Source organism: Pezoporus flaviventris, unplaced genomic scaffold (assembly GCF_033815535.1).
Source record: "Pezoporus flaviventris isolate CSIRO_AGI_PZ_B2104156 unplaced genomic scaffold, CSIRO_AGI_Pfla_v1 ptg000031l, whole genome shotgun sequence".
NCBI lineage: Eukaryota > Metazoa > Chordata > Aves > Psittaciformes > Psittacidae > Pezoporus > Pezoporus flaviventris.
The window spans coordinates 68,400,721-68,419,517 of record NW_026892579.1 but is presented as its reverse complement, the minus strand read 5'-3'; the positions used below and the strand labels follow the sequence as shown (position 1 = coordinate 68,419,517).

The 18,797-nt window shown below is 56.7% G+C and overlaps 1 protein-coding gene and 1 long non-coding RNA gene across 4 annotated transcripts; both read right to left on the bottom strand.

Annotated features, from left to right (window-relative positions):
- Positions 1-1,836: 1,836 nt before the first annotated feature.
- LOC133273362 (uncharacterized) lies at positions 1,837-6,314 on the bottom strand. The gene is made up of 2 exons (XR_009744762.1): positions 4,772-6,314; positions 1,837-2,464 (listed from the first exon to the last, which is right to left on the bottom strand). It is a non-coding gene; the product is annotated as an uncharacterized LOC133273362 (long non-coding RNA).
- A 1,780-nt stretch (positions 6,315-8,094) lies between these two features.
- Positions 8,095-12,064, bottom strand: FOXA2 (forkhead box A2). Of its 3 annotated transcripts, none has more exons than XM_061461718.1 (4): positions 11,914-12,064; positions 11,507-11,643; positions 10,720-10,789; positions 8,095-10,147 (listed from the first exon to the last, which is right to left on the bottom strand). In XM_061461718.1, exons 3-4 carry the CDS (start codon positions 10,786-10,788, stop codon positions 8,885-8,887), a joined length of 1,332 nt encoding a protein of 443 aa, XP_061317702.1. In that variant the 5' UTR covers position 10,789; positions 11,507-11,643; positions 11,914-12,064; the 3' UTR covers positions 8,095-8,884. The 3 variants fall into 3 exon arrangements, with proteins under 3 accessions (XP_061317702.1, XP_061317703.1, XP_061317701.1); XM_061461719.1 differs by having other exon boundaries at positions 11,897-11,986; XM_061461717.1 differs by lacking the exons at positions 11,507-11,643; positions 11,914-12,064 and having other exon boundaries at positions 10,720-11,384.
- Between the last annotated feature and the right edge of the window lie 6,733 nt (positions 12,065-18,797).

The following is an 18,797-nucleotide window of genomic DNA, read 5'->3' as shown; positions in this document are numbered from 1 at the left end:
GATGAACAGGGATGTGGCAGAGACCGCGGAGAGGGGACAGGTCCCTGCAACCCCAGGGAGCCCGGAAACCCCAAACCCTCCAGCACCCCAAACCGCACTGCATCCTAAACCCTTCCACATCCAAAGCCCTGCCGCATCCTAAACCCTGCTGCACCCCAAACCCTTCCGTGTCCCAGCCCCTTGCTCATTCCTCCTGCCCTGCCTGCAGACCAAGCTGCCATCCTAGCACATCAGCCGCTGACACACAGACGCCTTGCCCTTGGCTTGCCCCAGCAGAAGCCATCCCTCACCCAAAATATCCCGTTTCATCTGAGGGAAGAGCATTGTCATTGGATGGGGATCAGCTCTACTAAACTGGGTTAATGTGGAAACCGGAGTAACACTTTGGGAATGTGGGAGCTGAGGACATAGCGCAGAACAAGGAAAACATTCCCAAATCTCTTCAAGCTGCATCAGCAAGCACAGGTGAAACCAGCAGGTAAAACACGTGCCCTGCACTCGTATAACCCAGAGCCTCACCAGCCTGGAGCAAGTGCCCTGTCCTGTCACCACAGCTTGGATGTCTTCTCTTTTCACCCATCCGTCCTCCTCCCCTCTCCCAGGACCTGGCTGATGCTTGGCTTTTGGCCACAACAAAGCTCATCTGGTTTCATGGATCCCACCACCTTGGAGAGCTGGGGAATAGCATCCTCTCTTATTCTATGGTTAGGTGAAGAGGCAGGAACTCCTCGTGATTCCTTTTTTCCCCTTTAGTAACAGGATATAGAGAAGGTTAAGAGGTTCTTCAGCAGATACAACCCCCTCCTGGTCACAGAGGGTTCTTATGCTGCTGAAACCCAGCTCCATTCCTGCTTGATGTATCCCTCCTCCTCATATCCTCAAGTACTCCACAGCCAGGGAAGCACCTGCCTCCTGTGGGGTTTATGTCTTTGAGTGTCTCTCCACACCTCCTGGCTCTGGCAGATGCACTGTGGGGTTGGATATGGGCTTTCCTCCAGGTCACGCATCAGATTTTTACCTTTCCTTATGCAAAAGGTCCTTTCCAGCCTTTTTTTCCTCCTTGTCCCCCTAAAAATCCAGATAAGAGGGAAGCAACTGGGGAGGAGATGAAACAAAGGGAAAACCAGGGCACGCTGATGACTTTCCAAGCCGGAGTTTGTCAGGATGCTCCCAAGGAACATGCTCTGCTGTCGGCTCAACATCTGCAGCCATTTTATTAGTTTGCAAATGATGCCTCAGATTGGGCCCAGGGGTGACAGAAAGTCCTGGCAACCCCTCCTGAAATTAAACCCACCTTCTGCCCCCGTCCCACTGCATCCACCCGGGGCCGTTGGCCTCGTGTCCCCATCTCCCAGGCTGTCAGCTCAGAGGGGATGCACCAGGAGCACGCATCCGTACATCCATCCCTTCCCATGGGACACCCATTTGCAGGCCACCTGGGATAGAAATACATTGAGTACAATGAGGGGTGCAGAGGAACAGAGGGGAGCTCCATGGTGGGGCATAGTAAAAAAGCTTTGGCATAGGAAGGGGGTTAATCATCGTTTTGGGGGTATTTTATGGCTGCTTTCCCTTCCAAAGCCCTTCCTGAGCTCTCTTTTAGCACAGCACCAACGCGCATCCCCCAAAGAGCCCCACAAATCCATTAACTCCTCAACTTTCTCAAGGTGCTCTTATGATTTATGCTTCCCCCCACTGACTTCCTTGAAGCCTAAAAGTCTCCATCCCAGCAGAGCCCCCTTTGAGGCTGGGATAATGCTTCTCCCCATTCCCATCAGGAATTGCTGGAGCATGACACAGGTATCACACACGAGTACAGACACAAAGAGGCAATCGGAGATGGGAATCTGTGGCTTTAATAAGGGATCTGTACACGGCAGCAGCACGCTCGGGGGAGCCCAGAAGTTTGCCCCAGCTCCCCCCGACACTGATTTCTTGTGCCATTATCACAACAAATGGGGGGGGGGAGTAAGTGCAGGCAGATGGTGAAGCCCCGCAGCTGACAGTGACACACAAAACATTTCAGGGTCTCCAAAATCCTTCAATCTCGATGCGTTCAATACAGGGTGGGAAGTAAAATCACCGCATTCCCGCTCCCCCGTGCTGTTTGCAGCTGTTTTCCAGCCGTGGAGAGATGAGGATCATTCTTTTTACTGCTGGTGTGAGGCAAAACCAGCAGGAAGCCACAGGGAGAGCACCTTACACGCTGGCATCGGTGGTAGGCAGTTCGGGCAGGTAGAGCTCTCCCTGCTGCAGAAATCCGTGTTACCTGCAGCGAGCGATGTGTCAGGGGCTTTCCTGCCCCTTGGTTTATTGAAACAAGGAGCCCGTGGCCAGCGGGGACCAGGAGGAGGGACCCGCTGCTGCGGTGCTCCGCCGGTGCCCATCCAAGTGGCATCGGGGCTGCCTCACCTGGCTGCGCTGTGCCCGGCCAGGGAAACGACTCCTCTCCCCTGGAAAGGGGCTCTGGGAGATGGGAAAGGGTAGAGTGGGAAAAGGTGGGATGTGAGGGTGAGGTGTGAGCATCGAGGGGGCAAAGGGAAAGAACGGGAAAATGGGAAAGAAAAGGGGGGAATGAAAGAAGGGAGGAAAAAGGAAAGAAAGGGAGAAAAGAGAAAGAAACTGAAAAAAAAGGAAAACGGGAAAAGCGAAAGAGAAGGAAATAAAGGGGGAAGGGAAAGAAAAGAATAGAATGACAGAAAGGGGGAAATGAAAGAAGGGACTGGAAAAGGAAAGAATGGGAGAAAAGGGAGGAAAGTAAAAAAAAAAAAACAGAAAAAGAAAAGAATGGGGAAAAAGGTAAATAAAGGGAAAAGGGAAAGAAATTGGATAAAAGAAAAAAGGGGAAGAAACTGGGAAAACAGAAAAAAGTAGGGAAAGGGAAAGAAGGGAAAAGCGAAAGAAATTGAAAGAAAGGGGGGAAAGGGAAAGGAAAAGAAAGGGGATAAAGGGAAAGAGGGGCGAAAGAAAAAAAGCTGGGGAAGGGAATAAACGAAAAAGGGAGAAAAATAGGGGAAAGGATGAGGAAAACGAAAGAAATGGAAAGAAAAGGAAAGAAATTGAAAGAAAGGGGAAAGGGGAAAGAAACTGAAAAGGGGAAGAAAGGCAAAGTAAGGAAAAGGAATGGGGGGGGGGAAAGGGCGAAGAAATGTAAAGGAAAGAAAGGAAAAAGAAAAAAAGAAAGGCAAAGAAACGAAAAGAAAAGGAAGGGAAAGGAAAGAAATGGAGAAATGGGAAAAGAGGAAAGAAAGGGGGAAAGGAAAGGGAAGACAGAGCAATGAAACGAAAGAGCGCGGGGGCCGTGGCGGGGTGCACGGACGTGGCCCTGCACACGCGTGTGCAACCACAAACCCCTTTTGACACGGGAATGGGGGACAGGATCCCCCCCTCCGGCCCCGTTTCACCGCCGCCCCCCACCGATCCCCACACCCCCACACGCCCCTCCGCAGCTGCCTCGTCGCCGTGTGCAGGTTTTATGAAGTTTTCTTTTTTTTTCCTTTTTTATGATTTTTTTACACACAATTTCACGCGCGGCTGCCCCGCAAACAGACCACCACCACCCCCCCACCCCCCCCCGCCGCAGCACAGCCCCTGCTCCCCACCGCCCTCCCGGCCCGTTTATGTCCCGTTTCGTTCCTTAGCGCTGCCCGTGCCGCTGCCAACACCCCCCGTAACTACGCTCCCCAGAGCCCTGCGGCCTGGGGGGGGCAGACCCAGTCCGTCTTTCCATCCATCCATCTCCATCCATCCATCTCCATCCATCCATCCATCCATCCATCCATCCACCCATCCTACATCCATCCCTGCATCCCTCTGTGCCTCCATCCATCCTTCTATCTTTCCATCCCTCTATCCCTCTATCCCTTCATCTATCCTTCCATCCACTGATGTGTCCCTGCACCTCTCCATTCATGCCTGCATCCGTCCCTGCAACCTTCCCTCCACCCATCGCTACACCTACACCTGCATCCTCCCATCCCTGCATCTATCCCTGCATCCCTCTATCACTCCATCCATCCCTGCATCCCTCCATTTCTCCATCCCTTGACCCTCCCGAAACAACATCCCGGGCTCGATGCAGCGTTTCCCATCCCTCGGACCCCGTTCGCACCCTCTGGGGCATCTCCCCCTGCCCTGGGCTCGGGCTTGAGGGGGTCTGTATCCCACCGGCAAAAACCAACCCTGCCCAGTGGTTTAGAGCCGAATCCCGGGGTTACCGGGGTGGGGGGGAGCGTTAGACACCAGCACTCCGTGAATGGGGTGAAAACGGATCGCGGTGCCTGAAGGTGGCTGCAAGCGAGTTCGTTTGGGTTTTATTTTCCTTCCTCTTTATTTCCCCTTTTTGTTCTTGTTTTAATTCGCTTTAGTTTGTTTTACCTTTTTTTTTTTTTGCTTTTGTTTTGCTTTGATTTATTTTGCTTTGCTTTCTTTTTTTTTTTTCCCAATAAAAATAACCACCTACCAAATTCCCCTCTCCCCGCCCAGGCTCCATCTGGAAAGGAGGAATATTTCGCTCTCCTGAGCCTGGAAAACGACCGCCACGAGAGAGAAGGAAATAAAAGAACCCCGAAATCTTTCTCCTCCCTAAAGCGGCCCCGCAGACCGGGTTTAGCTCCGCTGGCCACGAAGCTCCCCGTAAATAAGGAGCCGTCAGATTCTGCATCATCCTTTAATATTTACTCTTTTGAAGGTTAGACAGGGCAGAGGGAACAAACTCCGAATGGGTTTGGGGTTATTTTTTCGTATTCCCCTTTTCCACCCTCTTCCCTACCTGGTTTTATGTGGTTTCTGGATTAATCTAGTGCGGAGCAGAAGCGGACTTTACCCGGCCGAAATACAGGATTAGGACTATTTCTAGAAGAAAGAGGACAGTGTGAACTGCCTTTAGCCTGCAATAGTCTAAAGCAGAATTACAGCTTGTAAAATAGGTCTCCATCAGTTTCCCAGGAGACGAGTTAAGCCCTACTTGGGTGTTCCAGCTCTTTTTAGAACCAGCAATAATTAGACTCATCTCACCCCCGAGTTGTCCGGTCCCGGGTTGAGTTGGGTTTTAAAAGATCATCAATAAACGCACTTTCTGCCCACAGTCCATGGGCAGGGCAGGCAGCGGAGAGTTATCCCGCACTTATCCCGCGGTTATCCCGCCGAGGGGGCAGGTTTGGGAGCGGGCAGCGAGCCCTTCTTAACGCTCCCCACCCGAGCTGTGCCACCTCCTTTGTGCTTCCATGGCCATCGCTGAATGACACTGGGGGGGCGAGCAACTAAATAAATGTTTTTCCCACCTCTCGGTGAATGGGAAGTCAGGAAAAATAATAATGAACCCCATATATATATATATGCATAAATATATATGAGTGAAGGATGGATAGGGGCTCATCTGGGGGCTCAGACCTGTTCCCCCCTCCCCGGCCCAATCCAGCTCAGCCCTCACCAACGCCACTGCTGCCCCTCGGTCCCCCTGCAAAATAAAGGCGGATTTGGGGGCAATTAACGACCGAAACGGAGCCGAGCGCTCAGCCCCGCTGTTAACGGGAGAAATGAGACCCGGAGACGGGGGGTGCTAAAGGAGCTGGGGGTACTCGGCTACAGGGAGAGGAGGGAAAACAGAGGGAGGTCGCGGGCAAAAAGCAGTGACCCCCCCATTCCCCTGCAGGGAGCGGGGGACGCTGCCCGGCCCCGGTGCGGGGTACGGGGCTGTGGTTCGGCTTCCCCCGGAGGGATGCTCCGAGGTGGCCGCAAGACAGGGCCCTTCATCCCACTCTCGTCCCCCTCCCTGCAGGGGCGACAGGCCTTTAATGACAAGTAATTGGCGAGCGCGCAGAGCTGCATTACGAGCCGGCCGGGCTGTTATGAATTATTGAGAGCCCATTAGTCGCCGAGCGGCTCTTGCCGGCGGGATGTGACCCGCCACGGCTGAGCGGGGACGGGGACACGGACATGGGCACGGATATAGACCCACCCGCTCCGGCCCTCACTAAGACCGGCCCCCGGACCTCCCATCCCGGGCCATACACCCCCCGCGGGAAGCATCCCGGGATCCGCCGCCCCGCATCTTCCCCCCCCCCCGGGCCGTGTCACTCGTGTCCGTGTCCGGTGCGGAGCGGGAGAGCCCCGGGAATGGGATCCCGGCAAAACTCCCGGGTTTTTCCTTATATCGAGGAACTGTTTAGGGTTTTCCCTGTATTTTGTTGCCAGGAAGCGGGGCCGGGCCCGCGGGGCCGGCTCTGGGCCGGTGACAAGGGAGGAATCACACGGCTGTGGTGACTCCCAGCCCGGAACCACAGAGAGCCACGGAGGGAAAAAGTGGAAGGAGGGGGGGTGGTGGTGATTAAATTAATACAATTCATAATAACAATAACAATAATGACTAAATAAAGATAAATATTAACCAAGCAAGTGTCCGCTCGCACGTCTCCGACCCGCCGCCGACCCCGCCGCAAGGTTTCCCACCCCGCAGCACCGAGATCTGGTGTTGAACAGGGCAGAAACAGCCCCAGACCCCCCCTTGTCTCCCCTGTCCGCGCTTCCCCCCCCCCAAAAAAAAAACCAGCCGGGAGAAGGAAGGCGGCGGGGATGGGGCCCCCCAAAACCCGCTGGGAGGATCCATCCGGTGCCGCCGCTCCAACGAGCCGGGGAGGAGGAAGAGGAGGAGGAGGAGGATGGACCCGAAGGAGAGGAAAGGGAAGGAACGGCGGGCGTCACCTACCTGCGCCCCGGCCGCCGGCCCGGCTCTGCGGGAGCCGGGAGCATCCCGGCATTTATGGGAGCCGAAACTGTGCTGGTGTTGACTTTAGCACAAAGCAAAGATTTCGCTGCCCGCTAGTTTAAAAATGAATATTTTACCAAGATATCGATCAGCTTTATAAAATTCAGTTAAGCACAATGGCTCGAAAGGAGCGCGGGGGGGTGGGGGAAGGAAGGAAAGGGACGCAATATAATATCTGTGTAAATTTGCTGAGGTATGACGTGGTGTTGAAAGTTTACCCTCCTGGAATTTGGATCTAGATTCCCCCCCCCCCCTTTTTCTTTCTTTGCCCCCCCCCCCCTTTTCTTTTTTGTTTACTGACTTTGTTTATTCACAGATCACGGTCTCTTAAACCGGAGGAGCAGAAGCGGTTGCAACGGGGCTGGGGGGTGGGCGAGGAGGGGGGAATACACCGAGAAGGGGCTGGGGAGAAGGAGGAATAACGCTCCTAGTGAGCCTATTTCCTTTTATTCCCCGTCTGCCCCAAGTCCTCCTCGTTGCGTTTCAGCCCGAAACAGGCCAGAGGAAACGGGGAAAAGGAAGGAAAAATAAAGGGAACTGAGGGAAAGCGGCTTGTGGAGCATCCCGAGGCCGGTACCGGCGGGGCGCGGAGCCCCAACCGGCGGCACCCCCGCGCCCGTGCTCTTCCCTGCGGGAGCCTTTTATGTGCTAATGAAACACATTGCATGCCTTGGTTCACAACGTGTGTGTCCTTCCCGTATAGAGACGGACAGATTTCTGCCTGGATCCCTGTTTTGTTTTTTTTGGGGGAAGGTTTTTTTTTCCACCCCCACCCCCTTTCCCACCCCCCCTTTTTTTTTTTTTTCCTCCCCTTTTCTCTTCCCGCGGACAATGCGGAATTTTAAGAAGGATTTGAATGTTATTTCGCAAAGCAACGTCTACGAGCGCCGTAAACGCGTGGGAAAACAACAAGTGGTTGGGAGGACGGGCTGGAGATTGCAGCGGGGAGGGGGCAAAGACACGGAAAATAACCCGGGGGTGTCTATGGGGCGGCCGGGAGAAGCGGGAGGGGAAGGAGACACAAAGAGCATCCCGGTTTGCCGACGCCGGTTTCGCGAGGTTCCAGGGGTCCCCCCAATTCCCACCGCTCGCAGGGGTGAGGAGCTGCCCCGACGGGGTGTCCCCCCCGAGCAGAGGGGCTCTTTGCTAGGGGCAGCGGCTCCCCGACCCCTCCTCGTCCCTTCCCCGTGTTGAGCTGCTCCGGGGGGACCCGTCGGGAGTGGAGTGGGACGGCACCACACCGTCGGAGCGGCGGTGGGACCCCGGCCCGGCCGAGGAGGAGAAGGAGGAAGAAGCGGGCGAATCCCGGCGGAACAGAGATGCAGGGGGAAAAAAACCGCCAATAACACTTTAATAGAGTTCTGTGAAAATCTGGCTAGTCGCTACCAGAATACACATTTATAAGCCATAAATAAAGCGTACAGAAACGATAAATTAATCAGATCCAAGTAGTTTACTCTCCCGGTAACATCAAGCGTTTGTTTCAATTACAACGATCTATCCTGACTTTTTTTATTATTATTATAATTTTTCACAATTTTTTTCTCTTTTTTTTCTTTTCTCTTTTTTTTTTTTTTTTTACCCCTCTTTTCCCCCTTTTTTACAATATTACAAGACTTTTGGTCCTGGGATTCCAAACTAGCATGGGTTTCACACTGAAGGAGGGTTTCGTTTTGCTTGTGTTTCGTTGTGGTTTTTTTCTTCCCCGTCACTTCCACACAAAAAAATAGATATATTTATACCTCCTTCCGACGACGACAACGAAAAGTAATAAAGTAAGCCCAATAGAACCCCCTTTTCCCCATCCCTTCGCCCCCAACCCGTCCCTCCCCACCAAAACCAAGGGAAAACAAGGGAATTGCAGCCCAACCCCAGCACAGGTGGCTTTGGGGGGTGACCCCCGAGATGCTTGCGGGACACACGGCTGCTGTTTCCCGAATGGATGCAAACATCTGGAGCCAACGGAAAAGGAAATAAAAAGAAAATATATATAGATATATATATATGTATATGTACCGTGCTCGAGAGCGTTCATAGTCCACTGCTCTGCCAGGGGCTGCATGGGGGTACCGGGGGCTGCCCCCCTCGATGGGGAGGTGGGTTTTCCCCTCACCCCTTTTAGGAGGAGTTCATGATGGGCCGGGAATACACACCTTGGTAGTAAGAAGTCTCTCCGGCTAAAGGGGAGGACTCTAAGGCGTTTTTGTTCGTTACGGGCCCCATGGCCAGGCTGCCGGGCATGGGCGAGGCGTAGCCCGAGTAGTGCATCACCTGCTCGTAGGCCTTCAGGTCCATTTTGTGGTGGTGGTGGTGGTGGTGGTGAGGGTGGTGGTGCTGCTGCTCGGAGGAGGACATCAGGTTGTTGATGGAGAAGGGGTGGTTGAAGGCGTAGTGGTGCTCGGGCTTGAGGTGGGCGTCATGGGGCAGGCCGGCGTGCGGGGGAGCCAGGAGGTGCTGGGCCGGTGAGGATGCTGGCTCCCCGGGGCTCAGCCCTGGTGTCCCCTTCAAATCAGCCAGGGCTCGCTTGTGGTCCTGGCACGGCGAGGTGCTGGCCGGGGACTCAGCACCGGCAGAGCCTTCGGAGCCCCCCGAGGAGCTGCCTTCCCCTAGGGGCTGGCTCGGGGGCTGCCCGGGCCCCTTCTTGCCCCCACCACCCGCTCCACCGCCCGCCCCACCACTGTCCTTGGAGGCCAACTGCTTCTCGCACTTGAAGCGCTTCTGGCGGCGCAGGTAGCAGCCGTTCTCAAACATGTTGCCCGAATCGGGATGCAGCGTCCAAAAGGAGCCTTTTCCCGGCTTGTCCGGGGAGCGGGGCACCTTGAGGAAGCAGTCGTTGAAGGACAGCGAGTGGCGGATGCTGTTCTGCCAGCGCTGCTGGTTCTGGCGGTAGAAGGGGAAGAGGTCCATGATCCACTGGTAGATCTCGCTCAGCGTCAGCATCTTGTTGGGTGACTGCTGGATGGCCATGGTGATGAGGGAGATGTAGGAGTAGGGTGGCTTGGCGTGCGTGTAGCTGCGCCGGTAGGTCTTGGGGTCCCGCGAGCGGTTGAGGTTGGACTGCCCGTAGATGGGGCTCATGGAGTTCATGTTGGTGTAGGGGGCCAGGGCGTTCATGGAACCCGCTTGGCCACCCATAGGGCTCATGCTGGGGCTCAGGTGAGTGCCCATCCCTGCCACACCGGCTGAGCCCATGCCAGGCATGGCCCCCGTGCCCGGGGACATGCCGGTGAGCGAGGGGCTCATGCCCGTGTTAGCGTAGGACATGTTCATAGAGGTGGCGGCCGTCATGTTGGCCGTGGTGCTCATGGCCGACATGGTCATGTACGTGTTCATGCTGTTCATGCCCAGCCCCGCGTTCATGTTGCTCACCGAGGAATAACTCTGCAGGGGCAAGCGAAAAGAGAGGAGGGAGATTTTGGGGGGGGGGGGGAGGACAAGACGGGGTGGCCCCGCCGGGGACGCGGGGAGCCGTGGGGGGACCCCGCAGCCCAGCCCAGCCCAGCCGGTAGCGCCGCCGGTGAGAGCGTCCGCAGCGCCGGGGCTCCGTGCCCCGCGGGGTAGGAAGGGTTAAATCCCGGAGGGGGGGTGGGGGGGGTGCGGGGGGGTGGGGGGGGTGGGTGTTTTTCTTGTTAATGAAAAGCAAATATATATTAAATAAAACAAAACAGAACCGGGACGGGGTGGCCGCAAGACCGGCGGCTCCGTCCTGGGAGCGAGGGGAAGGGAAGCGAGAGAAATACCTGGAGGAGAGGGAAGGGGAACGGGAGGGGGGAAATAGCGAACGGCAGCCCGCACCCTGCCCGCGCCCTGCCCGCACCCTGCCCGCTCCCTGCCCGCTCCCCGCTCAGCCCTCGGTGCCGAAGTTGACCGTGTCCCGGGGCTGGCACGGCGATGGGGACCCCAGGACACCTCTCCCCTCCCAACCCCTCAATTCCCGGTCTCCCTTTGCTTACCTCGGGCTCCCCGTAGTAGTTGCTCCAGTCCGTGTGCTCATGGCCTTCCATTTTCACCGCTCCCAGCATACTGGAAGTGGAGTGCATGGCAGTTTAAAATTTAACAGCCACAACAAACGACGACAGAGAGCAACCCCCCCCCCAAAAAAAAAAAAAAACGGGTGAAAAAAAAGCGCCGAGCCCTCCCTCCCCTCCGACGGAGCCTCTGGAGGAGGAGGAAGAGGAGGGAGGGAGGAAGGGGGGGGGGTGTCGAGCGGCGCTGGCGCTGGTTTTTTAATCGCTGCTACTCCTTGGGTGGGTTTTCGCAGCGCTTCGCGGTGAAGAGTCGCCCGGAGGCGATGGAGGAGCCGGAGGAGGAGGAGGAGGAGGAGGAGGAGGAGGAGGGAGGAGGGAGGAAGAAGAGGAGGAGGAGGAAGAGGAGGACAAGTGCTGCAGTGACGTGGGTGCCCGAGTGATATAGCACGGAGCGGCCGGGCGAGCCTCCAATCCCCAGGTCCTCGGCTGCCCATTTGAATAATCAGCTCACACCTAAGCGGGAGAGGCTCCTCCGCGGCCCCCCGCGCACCTATCCGCACCCCGCCGCGCCGGGACGACCTCCCCCGGACCCGGCTTCCCCCCGGTTTGCAGGGGGATCCAGTGGGAACCGATATCCACAACCCCACTTTTTCCCCGGGCAGCCCAGAAGGGAGCCGACACCCCCCCCCCCAGCACCCCCGACGGGAGCTGCCTCCCCCCCACACCGCCGCCCCGACGGGAGCACCCCCGTCCCGTCCCGTCCCCAGCGCACCTTTCCTCCCCGCGGTGCTCGGCGGAGTCCCGGTGCCGGGCTCAGGCCGCCGCCCGCCCGGCCGTGCCGCGGCTCGGCCCCATCGGCGGGCCCGGCAGCCGCCGCTCTGGCTCTTGCCCGGGCTCCGGCTCAGGTACCTACAACAAATTCGTAACTAAAACAAACAGGGAGGGCGGGGAGGGTGAGGAAAGGGGGGGGGTGGCTCGGCGGGAAGCGCCGTCGGGGGCCCCGGGGGCTCCCCCGGCGCCGGGCCGGGAGCTGCGGGGTCCCGGTGGGCTCCGTCGGGGGCAGCGCTGCCGCTCCGAAAAGCCCCCGGCAGCCTCGGAGAGAGGAAAAGAGGAAGGAAGGAAATAAGGACAGACGGACGGACGGACGGACGGCAAAACCCACCCGGCTCCAAAACCCACCCGGCTCCGCCGCCCGCCCCATCGGCGCTGCGGCCGCGTCGGCTCCCGGTGGGGTCCGGCCGGCGGAGCGGGACCGAGCGCGGCTCCTGCCCCTGCGGAAGGGAGCGAAGGTTCCCCTCCACCTTCACCACCTCCTCCTCTTCCTCCTCCTCCTGCTCCACCCGCCCCGGGCCGGGGCCGTGCCTCCCCGGCAGCATCCCTGCCGCCCCCCCGGGGGATTCGGGTTCGCCTCTTTCCTAGATCCCCACCTATATCTAACCCACCTCCTAAACCCCCCCTAAACCGCCGGGTTCGGTTTTTTTTCATTCATTCATTCATTCATACACCCACTTATTTATCTTTTTTATTTATCGCTCCCCAGAGGGGGGATGAACCCGCCCCATCCATCCGCGGAGGCTCGCGATAATTCTTAGATCCTAACCCAAACCCACCGCAGAGCAGGATTCCACCTCCCGCCCTCTGAGGGACCTTACAGCTCTCTCCCAGGGCTCCAGCACCCTCAGGAGTCACCGCCAACCCCGCTTCCAGCCAGGAGGGCACGCTCCTATCGCGATACCCTCGGCGACAGCAGCAGCCCGCCTCCCTCCCTCCCACCGCAGCCGTTTTCTGACGGTATTTAGGGCTGTGGGGGTTGGATGGGGATGACCCGAGGGGGGCTGTCTCCGTCGGGAGGGGGGGGACACCCCAAAAGCGGGGTGGGAGCGGCGGGTCCCCCCCCCCGTCCCGACGTCCAACAGCGGTGGCGGGGCGCCCCCTGTCGCCTGCTGCCGGTCCGCTGGGTCGGGGGGACACCCCGGGGGACCCCCGGTGGCTGCATCCCCTGGGGCAGGGGTCTCACTCCATGGGAGCACCCTGCCTGTGCCGGGGGGTTATGATCACCCCTAAATCACCCACCCAGGGTGGTAGCAGAAAGGGGCTCCCGGTGCACCCTGGCTCTGCCTTAGGACAGACTCCCCACCTAATGCATCTCCATAGAGCTTTTCGCTCCCTAGAAGCGTCACAAAGCACAGACAGCTCAGAATTCCAGGAGAATTCCATGAAATTAGCGACGTGGCCACTGGACATGATGGAGATCATCAGTTCAGGGATCCTGCCCGCTCAGCTCCCTGCTCACAGCTGACTTTGGACATTTAGGATGAGGTGTGGTTGGCTTTAGCATTGATTTTCCCCTCTGGACATGAGGTGAGCGTGTGCTTTCAGCATGGCTGGGTTTGGCATGGAAATTCCCAGTGAGCTCCACAGGAGAAGGAGAGAATCCATGTGGAGAACTTCCCTGTGCAGTAAAACTGCTCCCCGAGCCTGTCTGGCACCTCTGCATAAGGTGGCACATGCTCCTGGAGCTCTGTGGGTCCCAGTCTCACACCACTCCTCAGGAGGTGCCACTTCCCTCTCAGGTCAGCAGGACTTTGAATCCTGTTGTCACTAAAGAGGTTTTTCTACTTCTCTCTCACACACACACACACATGTAGAATGGAAGCTGTGGATCAGCAAAAGAGGGTTGCTCCCATGAGAGTCCTGTTCACTTGGATTTTGACCCAAATTGTTCCCTTGAGGATGCTCCTCAGTTACAGAAGATGCTCGCGCTGTTGTTGTTCCAGCCCTGGCACTTAAATCCAGTTCTGCCTCCCTGGGCTGCTGTTGCACCCTTGTCTGTCATAGGTTTGTGTTGAAGGGACCTTAAAGTTCACCCAGCTCCAACCCCTGCCACGGGCAGGGACCCCTTCCACTGGAGCAGCTTGCTCCAAGCCCCTGTGTCCAACCTGGCCTTGAGCACTGCCAGGGATGGGGCAGCCACAGCTTCTCTGGGCACCCTGTGCCAGCGCCTCAGCACCCTCACAGGGAAGAGCTTCTGCCTAAGAGCTCAGCTCAGTCTCCCCTCGGGCAGGTTCAAGCCATTCCCCTTGGCCTGTCCCTGCAGGCCCTTGTCCAAACAAGCAGAACAGACAACTGGAGGAAGAAGAGGAGGATGAGGACGATGATTCCCATTTCTGACCTGGGGAAACACACTGCAGAGAGGTTGAGCATCCTCACCAAAGCCCTCCAGGTAGCCCCATGGCCCAATGCCAAGGTCACGTTCAGGATCAGGTGGGCAATCCCGCTCCTGAGGATGCTTCCGTCATTTCTATGGGGGCACGTCAGGAAACAATGTCCTTTGCTCATTGATGGGATCCTTTCCTTATCCAGGGATTTAGATGGGAACCACTGAAATAGGTGGAATTCCATGGTGGGAAGTGCTTTTCCCCCATCCATGGAGTCACCTACACATGAAAACAGGCGGCGTCAGCTGCGGCACCGCCGGGAATTACCACAATTACACCGTGTAATGTTGACTTAACTATTTGAAGAACTCAAGTTCTCTCCTAATTAGATTCCACATTTAATGGGGCTTCTTAATCCATGAAAATATTTTCCAAGGCTTTAATCAGTCTAAGAAAGGAAGAACCAGGAATGCACAGGATTTGTGTCATTTTTGGTATCTGATCGGAGCCCAAGGATGTCATAGAACCAGGGAGCGGGTTGGGTTGAAGGGACCTTAAAGCTCACCCGATTCCAACCCTTGCCAAGGGCAGGGACACCTTCCATTAGAGCAGCTTGCTCAAAAGTGATATTCCCAGGTTCTCAGGTACCCCATCACAAACTCACTTCATCCCAAGTCATCCCCAAGGATCTGGCTAGTCGGGACATGGCTGGCATCCCTATTTCTGGCATCTTCAGTCCTCCAGGTGCTATTTTAGCCTTCCTCCCCACTCTGTAATTATTCAGTGTGCCAGTTGAAGGTAACCAGTCGCTGGAATCAGCGGTTGGCACCACAGGGTAAAATAAAACCCTAGAAGTGCCTGAAAAATGTGTTGGGGAGAGGAAATAAGGTTCCATTATTGTCCTGTCTCTGGGATGGGGAGGTCCCCCCAGCCCACTGGCATCACTGGGATGCTCAGGGAGGGATGGTACCACTATGGATGAGGACAATGAGCTCCTAAGAGGCAACTGGGAAACCTGAGGGCATTTGATAATGGGCAAGGACAGCCCAAAGCGGGGACCTCCCTGGTCCATGGCACCCGGGGATGCTGCGATGGGCACCAGGGCTGCTGGCGTCTGGCATCCACCACCGTGTAGGACATGGGTGTGGGCAAACCCCCCTCCAAGGAGCCCACCATCAGAACGGTGCCTTCTGGAAAGGCTCTGAAGCAGAACAAACAGAGTGCATCTGCTGGCTGTTTACCGTGGCCCACGTGATGCCCCGGCACTGGTTTGCTCCACGAGCACATTCTGCTGGGTAAACAAGATGCTCAGGCATCTGGAATGATGTCCAGGGGAGGGAGAGGGCTTGGTGTGGGAAGCCTGGAGTTAAGGATTCACCCCAGCCCTGCTTTCACGTGGTGGAGGGAGAAGGAGGTGCTGAGGGAGATGCCCACTGATGCCAGCTTTCCAGATGGAAAAGAAAAGGAGGAGAAGTCTTCTTCACATCCCAGGGAAGTCCTGCCATGGATGTCCTCTTTAGCTCAGGCCCCAGAAGGCCCTGGCAGGCTGGGGAAGTTTTACCTGACCAAAATATTCAGGTTTTGGTTTCACTTTTTTATGAAGGGGAAATATTTTTTCACGTTTAATGATCAGTTTCTGAAAACTGAAATGTCTTTGGTTTTACAATAAAAAAACAAACACTTGAATATAGAGACTCCTCCCAAACCCTCTGCTTTAAAAACTCCCCTGTTATTTCCTAACAAAACCCCTTTTCTGCTGGAAACCTTCCAGCCTGGCAGACTCTGAAGGTGCTTCAGTTCCAAAAGGGGCTGCAGGAGGAGGAATGCAGCAGCTTTCGTTATGGAGTGGGATAAAGCAACCCCACTGCAGCCCAAGGGGGTCCAGTGCATCGCCCCAGGTCCAGAGCATCATCCCCATTGCCTTAAATCATAGAACCCCAGACTGGTTTGGGTTGAAGGGACCTCAAAGCTCACCCAGTGCCAACCTCCTGCAACAGGCAGGGACCCCTTCCACTGGAGCAGCTTGCTCCAAGCCCCTGTGTCCAACCTGGCCTTGAACACTGCCAGGGATGGGGCAGCCACAGCTTCTCTGGGCAACCAGTTAAATGGGGACCCAGTTACAAAAGCCCTAACACATCCCATAAAACCCAAGAGATGTGACAGCCAAAGTCACTGGAGCATCCCATTGTCTCCACGCTCAACCCACAGAGGGGATGCGGCTGGAGGATGGAGACAGGGGGACTGCAGGGCTTGTACCCACACAGAACCCAAGATGACCGTGGAGGAACCACATCTATGAACCCTCAGGCCATGGATGCAGGGAGGTTAAAGGGGTGCTGCTGGTGGGGCTGGTGCTGGAGCACGGGGACAGAGGCATGCACAGGCTGCCTGGTCGGAGGCCTCTTTGCCGGGGAGATCAATCCCCGACAGCTCCACTGAGGACTCTGACGGACATTTATAGCCCTCTGAGTCATTACCGGCCTTGTTTAAACCAGTTATACCTGGCCAAGACCTTTAAAATAGCCTCATTTATACTGAAAGGCTCCTCTCGCGCGCAGCGGGTATAAATAGCAGAGGGAACCGCTCGCCGAGCGCCGCAGCTCCTCCGGGCCCAGCGAGCAGCGCGGTGGCACCCTCGGCTCCGTCTGACACCCTGTGGCACCTCACTCTGTGCCCCCTCCCCGGCTGCCACGGGGCTGGGGGACCCCGCTGCTCCCAGGGGACCCCGCTGCTCCCGAGGGACCCCGTCTCCCCGGGTGCCCCATCCGGAGCCGCCGGCTCATGGGAACGAGGTGTGCCTGGCAGAGCCACTGGGAAAACAGCCGGAGCGGAGGTTTCGGCTCCGAAAGAAAACACAGGAGCTCGCCTGGGCCTGAGCCTGTGTCTGTGAGTCTGCGGCTCCCTGACCACTAATAGCAGCCCAGGATCACCCCATAAATCTGCTCAGGGATGCCGGGACATCCGGACCCCTGATGCTGCGAGCTCAGTGCAGCCTGGTTATGGTGGGGTCTTTGGTCCACCTCATCCCAGGGACACCCGTGGGTCAGTGTCACCCATCACTAGAGCTATAGGTTGCTGCCACCTGCAGTGATGTTTCAATTCCACCCACTCACCTCCAGGCCAAAAACTCAATCTCAGCCTGTCCTGAGGATCCAGGAAAGCTTTGATTGTGTGGTTGACTTAACTTTCGCCATCATCTGGCTCAGCAAACCTTTCTTTATGCTAAGAAAATGAATCTTTCCGATGAAAAACCCCACCTCAAGTCGAGGAAGAGCATTCAGCACCTGCTTGTGGCGCTATAAATGGCCACAATGAGGCTGGTGAGAAACGGGGCAGCTTAGGAAAAGGCATCTCAAAAGCTGAGGCTGCCCATTCCATGGGGATGGAGCCACAACACCGACTTGGCTTTCACCCAAGGGCCACCTCCTGCACGCTGCTGGGACCTTTTCCCCCCTAAACCTAAGCCAGTTTTTCCCCCCAGGTAAAACCAGCGTCCCTGTATCCTTGGGGGATGCAGCAGAAGCATCCCCCCGGGGACCAGCATCACAGCCAAGCCCGCAGCAGCCGCTCCTGCTTTGCCCCCTCGGCAGCACGTACCCCGCAGCGGCTGCTAAATAAAGTGCAATTCCAAGGGAGCGCCGCGCTGCAGAGGGATGGAAAAGCTCCTCCGGAGGCAGCAGCAGGCTCTCTCCCAGCATCCCCCCCCAGCTCTGATCTTTCTCCCTCTTTTTCCCTTAGAGGAAACAGTGCCCAAACCAACACATGCCTCAGGAATGATTTTACACGGGTCGGACAGCGCTTTCTGCTGGAAAACCTTCCAATCGGCTGCATTCACAAGCAGGGGTTATTTTGCACAGGTTTTCTGAGTCCGTTTTGTTTTGGTGCCAGAGTAAAGACCCGGAGGTACATATTTCAGCCCAACCTGCAACACCATCATCGTCACTGGGTTTCAATGAGGAGAGGGCTCTGACCTACATTCCCAGCCCTGCCCGGGAAGGAGCTGGGGCATCCCTTTACATCCCTGCTTTGCGATGCGTGGGACCCCGCTTCTCTCCATCCTTGGGCAGTGATAGTGTTAGTTTAGTGGGAGGTGTCCCTGCCCATGGCAGGGGGCTGGAACTGGATGATCTTAAGGTCCTTTCCAACCCAAACTATTCTATGATTCTATGATGCTGGGGAATGGGGAATTAAGCACCCAAGGCCACGCTGCTGGGCACGGAGGGGATTGAGCATCCCAATGGGAACCCATCTGCCCCCCTCTTCCCCGCCAAGCAGCCGCCGGGTGTTTTGCAGCCTCTAAAGCCCCGCTCTGCAGGGGTGGAACAAGCTTAACCAGAGCTTTTTAAAGCTCTCCCACCTTCGCCTCCTCTCTTCCTCCGGGTCGGTGTCCCGGCGGCGGCAGAACAAGACGGCTACAGAGGGCTGCTGGAAGCCGTCTGTGTGAAATACACTGGGAGGCCTCTTTTTTTTTTCCCCCTTGGCTTGGAAAATATTTCCTCGCTGCCGCAGGCTGCGGTGACAGCAAACATTCCTACCGGGAATGGCGCAGGGAGGCAGAGCTGGGGCGCCCGGCGCCGGCTCCGGGGCTGCCGCTGCTCACCGGGGTGCAGCAGCACCCATTGACTTGCATTCACCCGCTCCCCATGGGAATAGGGGCCACTGCGGACAAGGGTCCTTTATAGTTACAGGATTCGGGTTTGTTTTTCCAATGGGGACACGGGGGCAGCTCCCGTTTAGCTCCAGCACGGGGAGAGCCCTGGCCTCACGCACGCCCTGGTTTTGAGGAGCCGATGGGTCACACGCAGGGATGAAAAGAGAGGTTTGTTCATAAAGAAAAGCCCAAATCCGTAACTGTTGGGGAGCAAAACAGCCCATTAAAGGCAGGGATGTGGTTGTAAACCAACA

What these genes read in the sequence shown, in the direction of transcription:
- FOXA2 (XM_061461717.1), bottom strand. Translation starts at nt 10,806, where the DNA reads ATGCACTCCACTTCCAGTATGCTGGGAGCGGTGAAAATGGAAGGCCAT. An exon ending in ACTACTACGGGGAGCCCGAG is followed by an intron (nt 10,148 to 10,719) that starts GTAAGCAAAGGG and finishes TTGCCCCTGCAG; the next exon opens with AGTTATTCCTCGGTGAGCAA.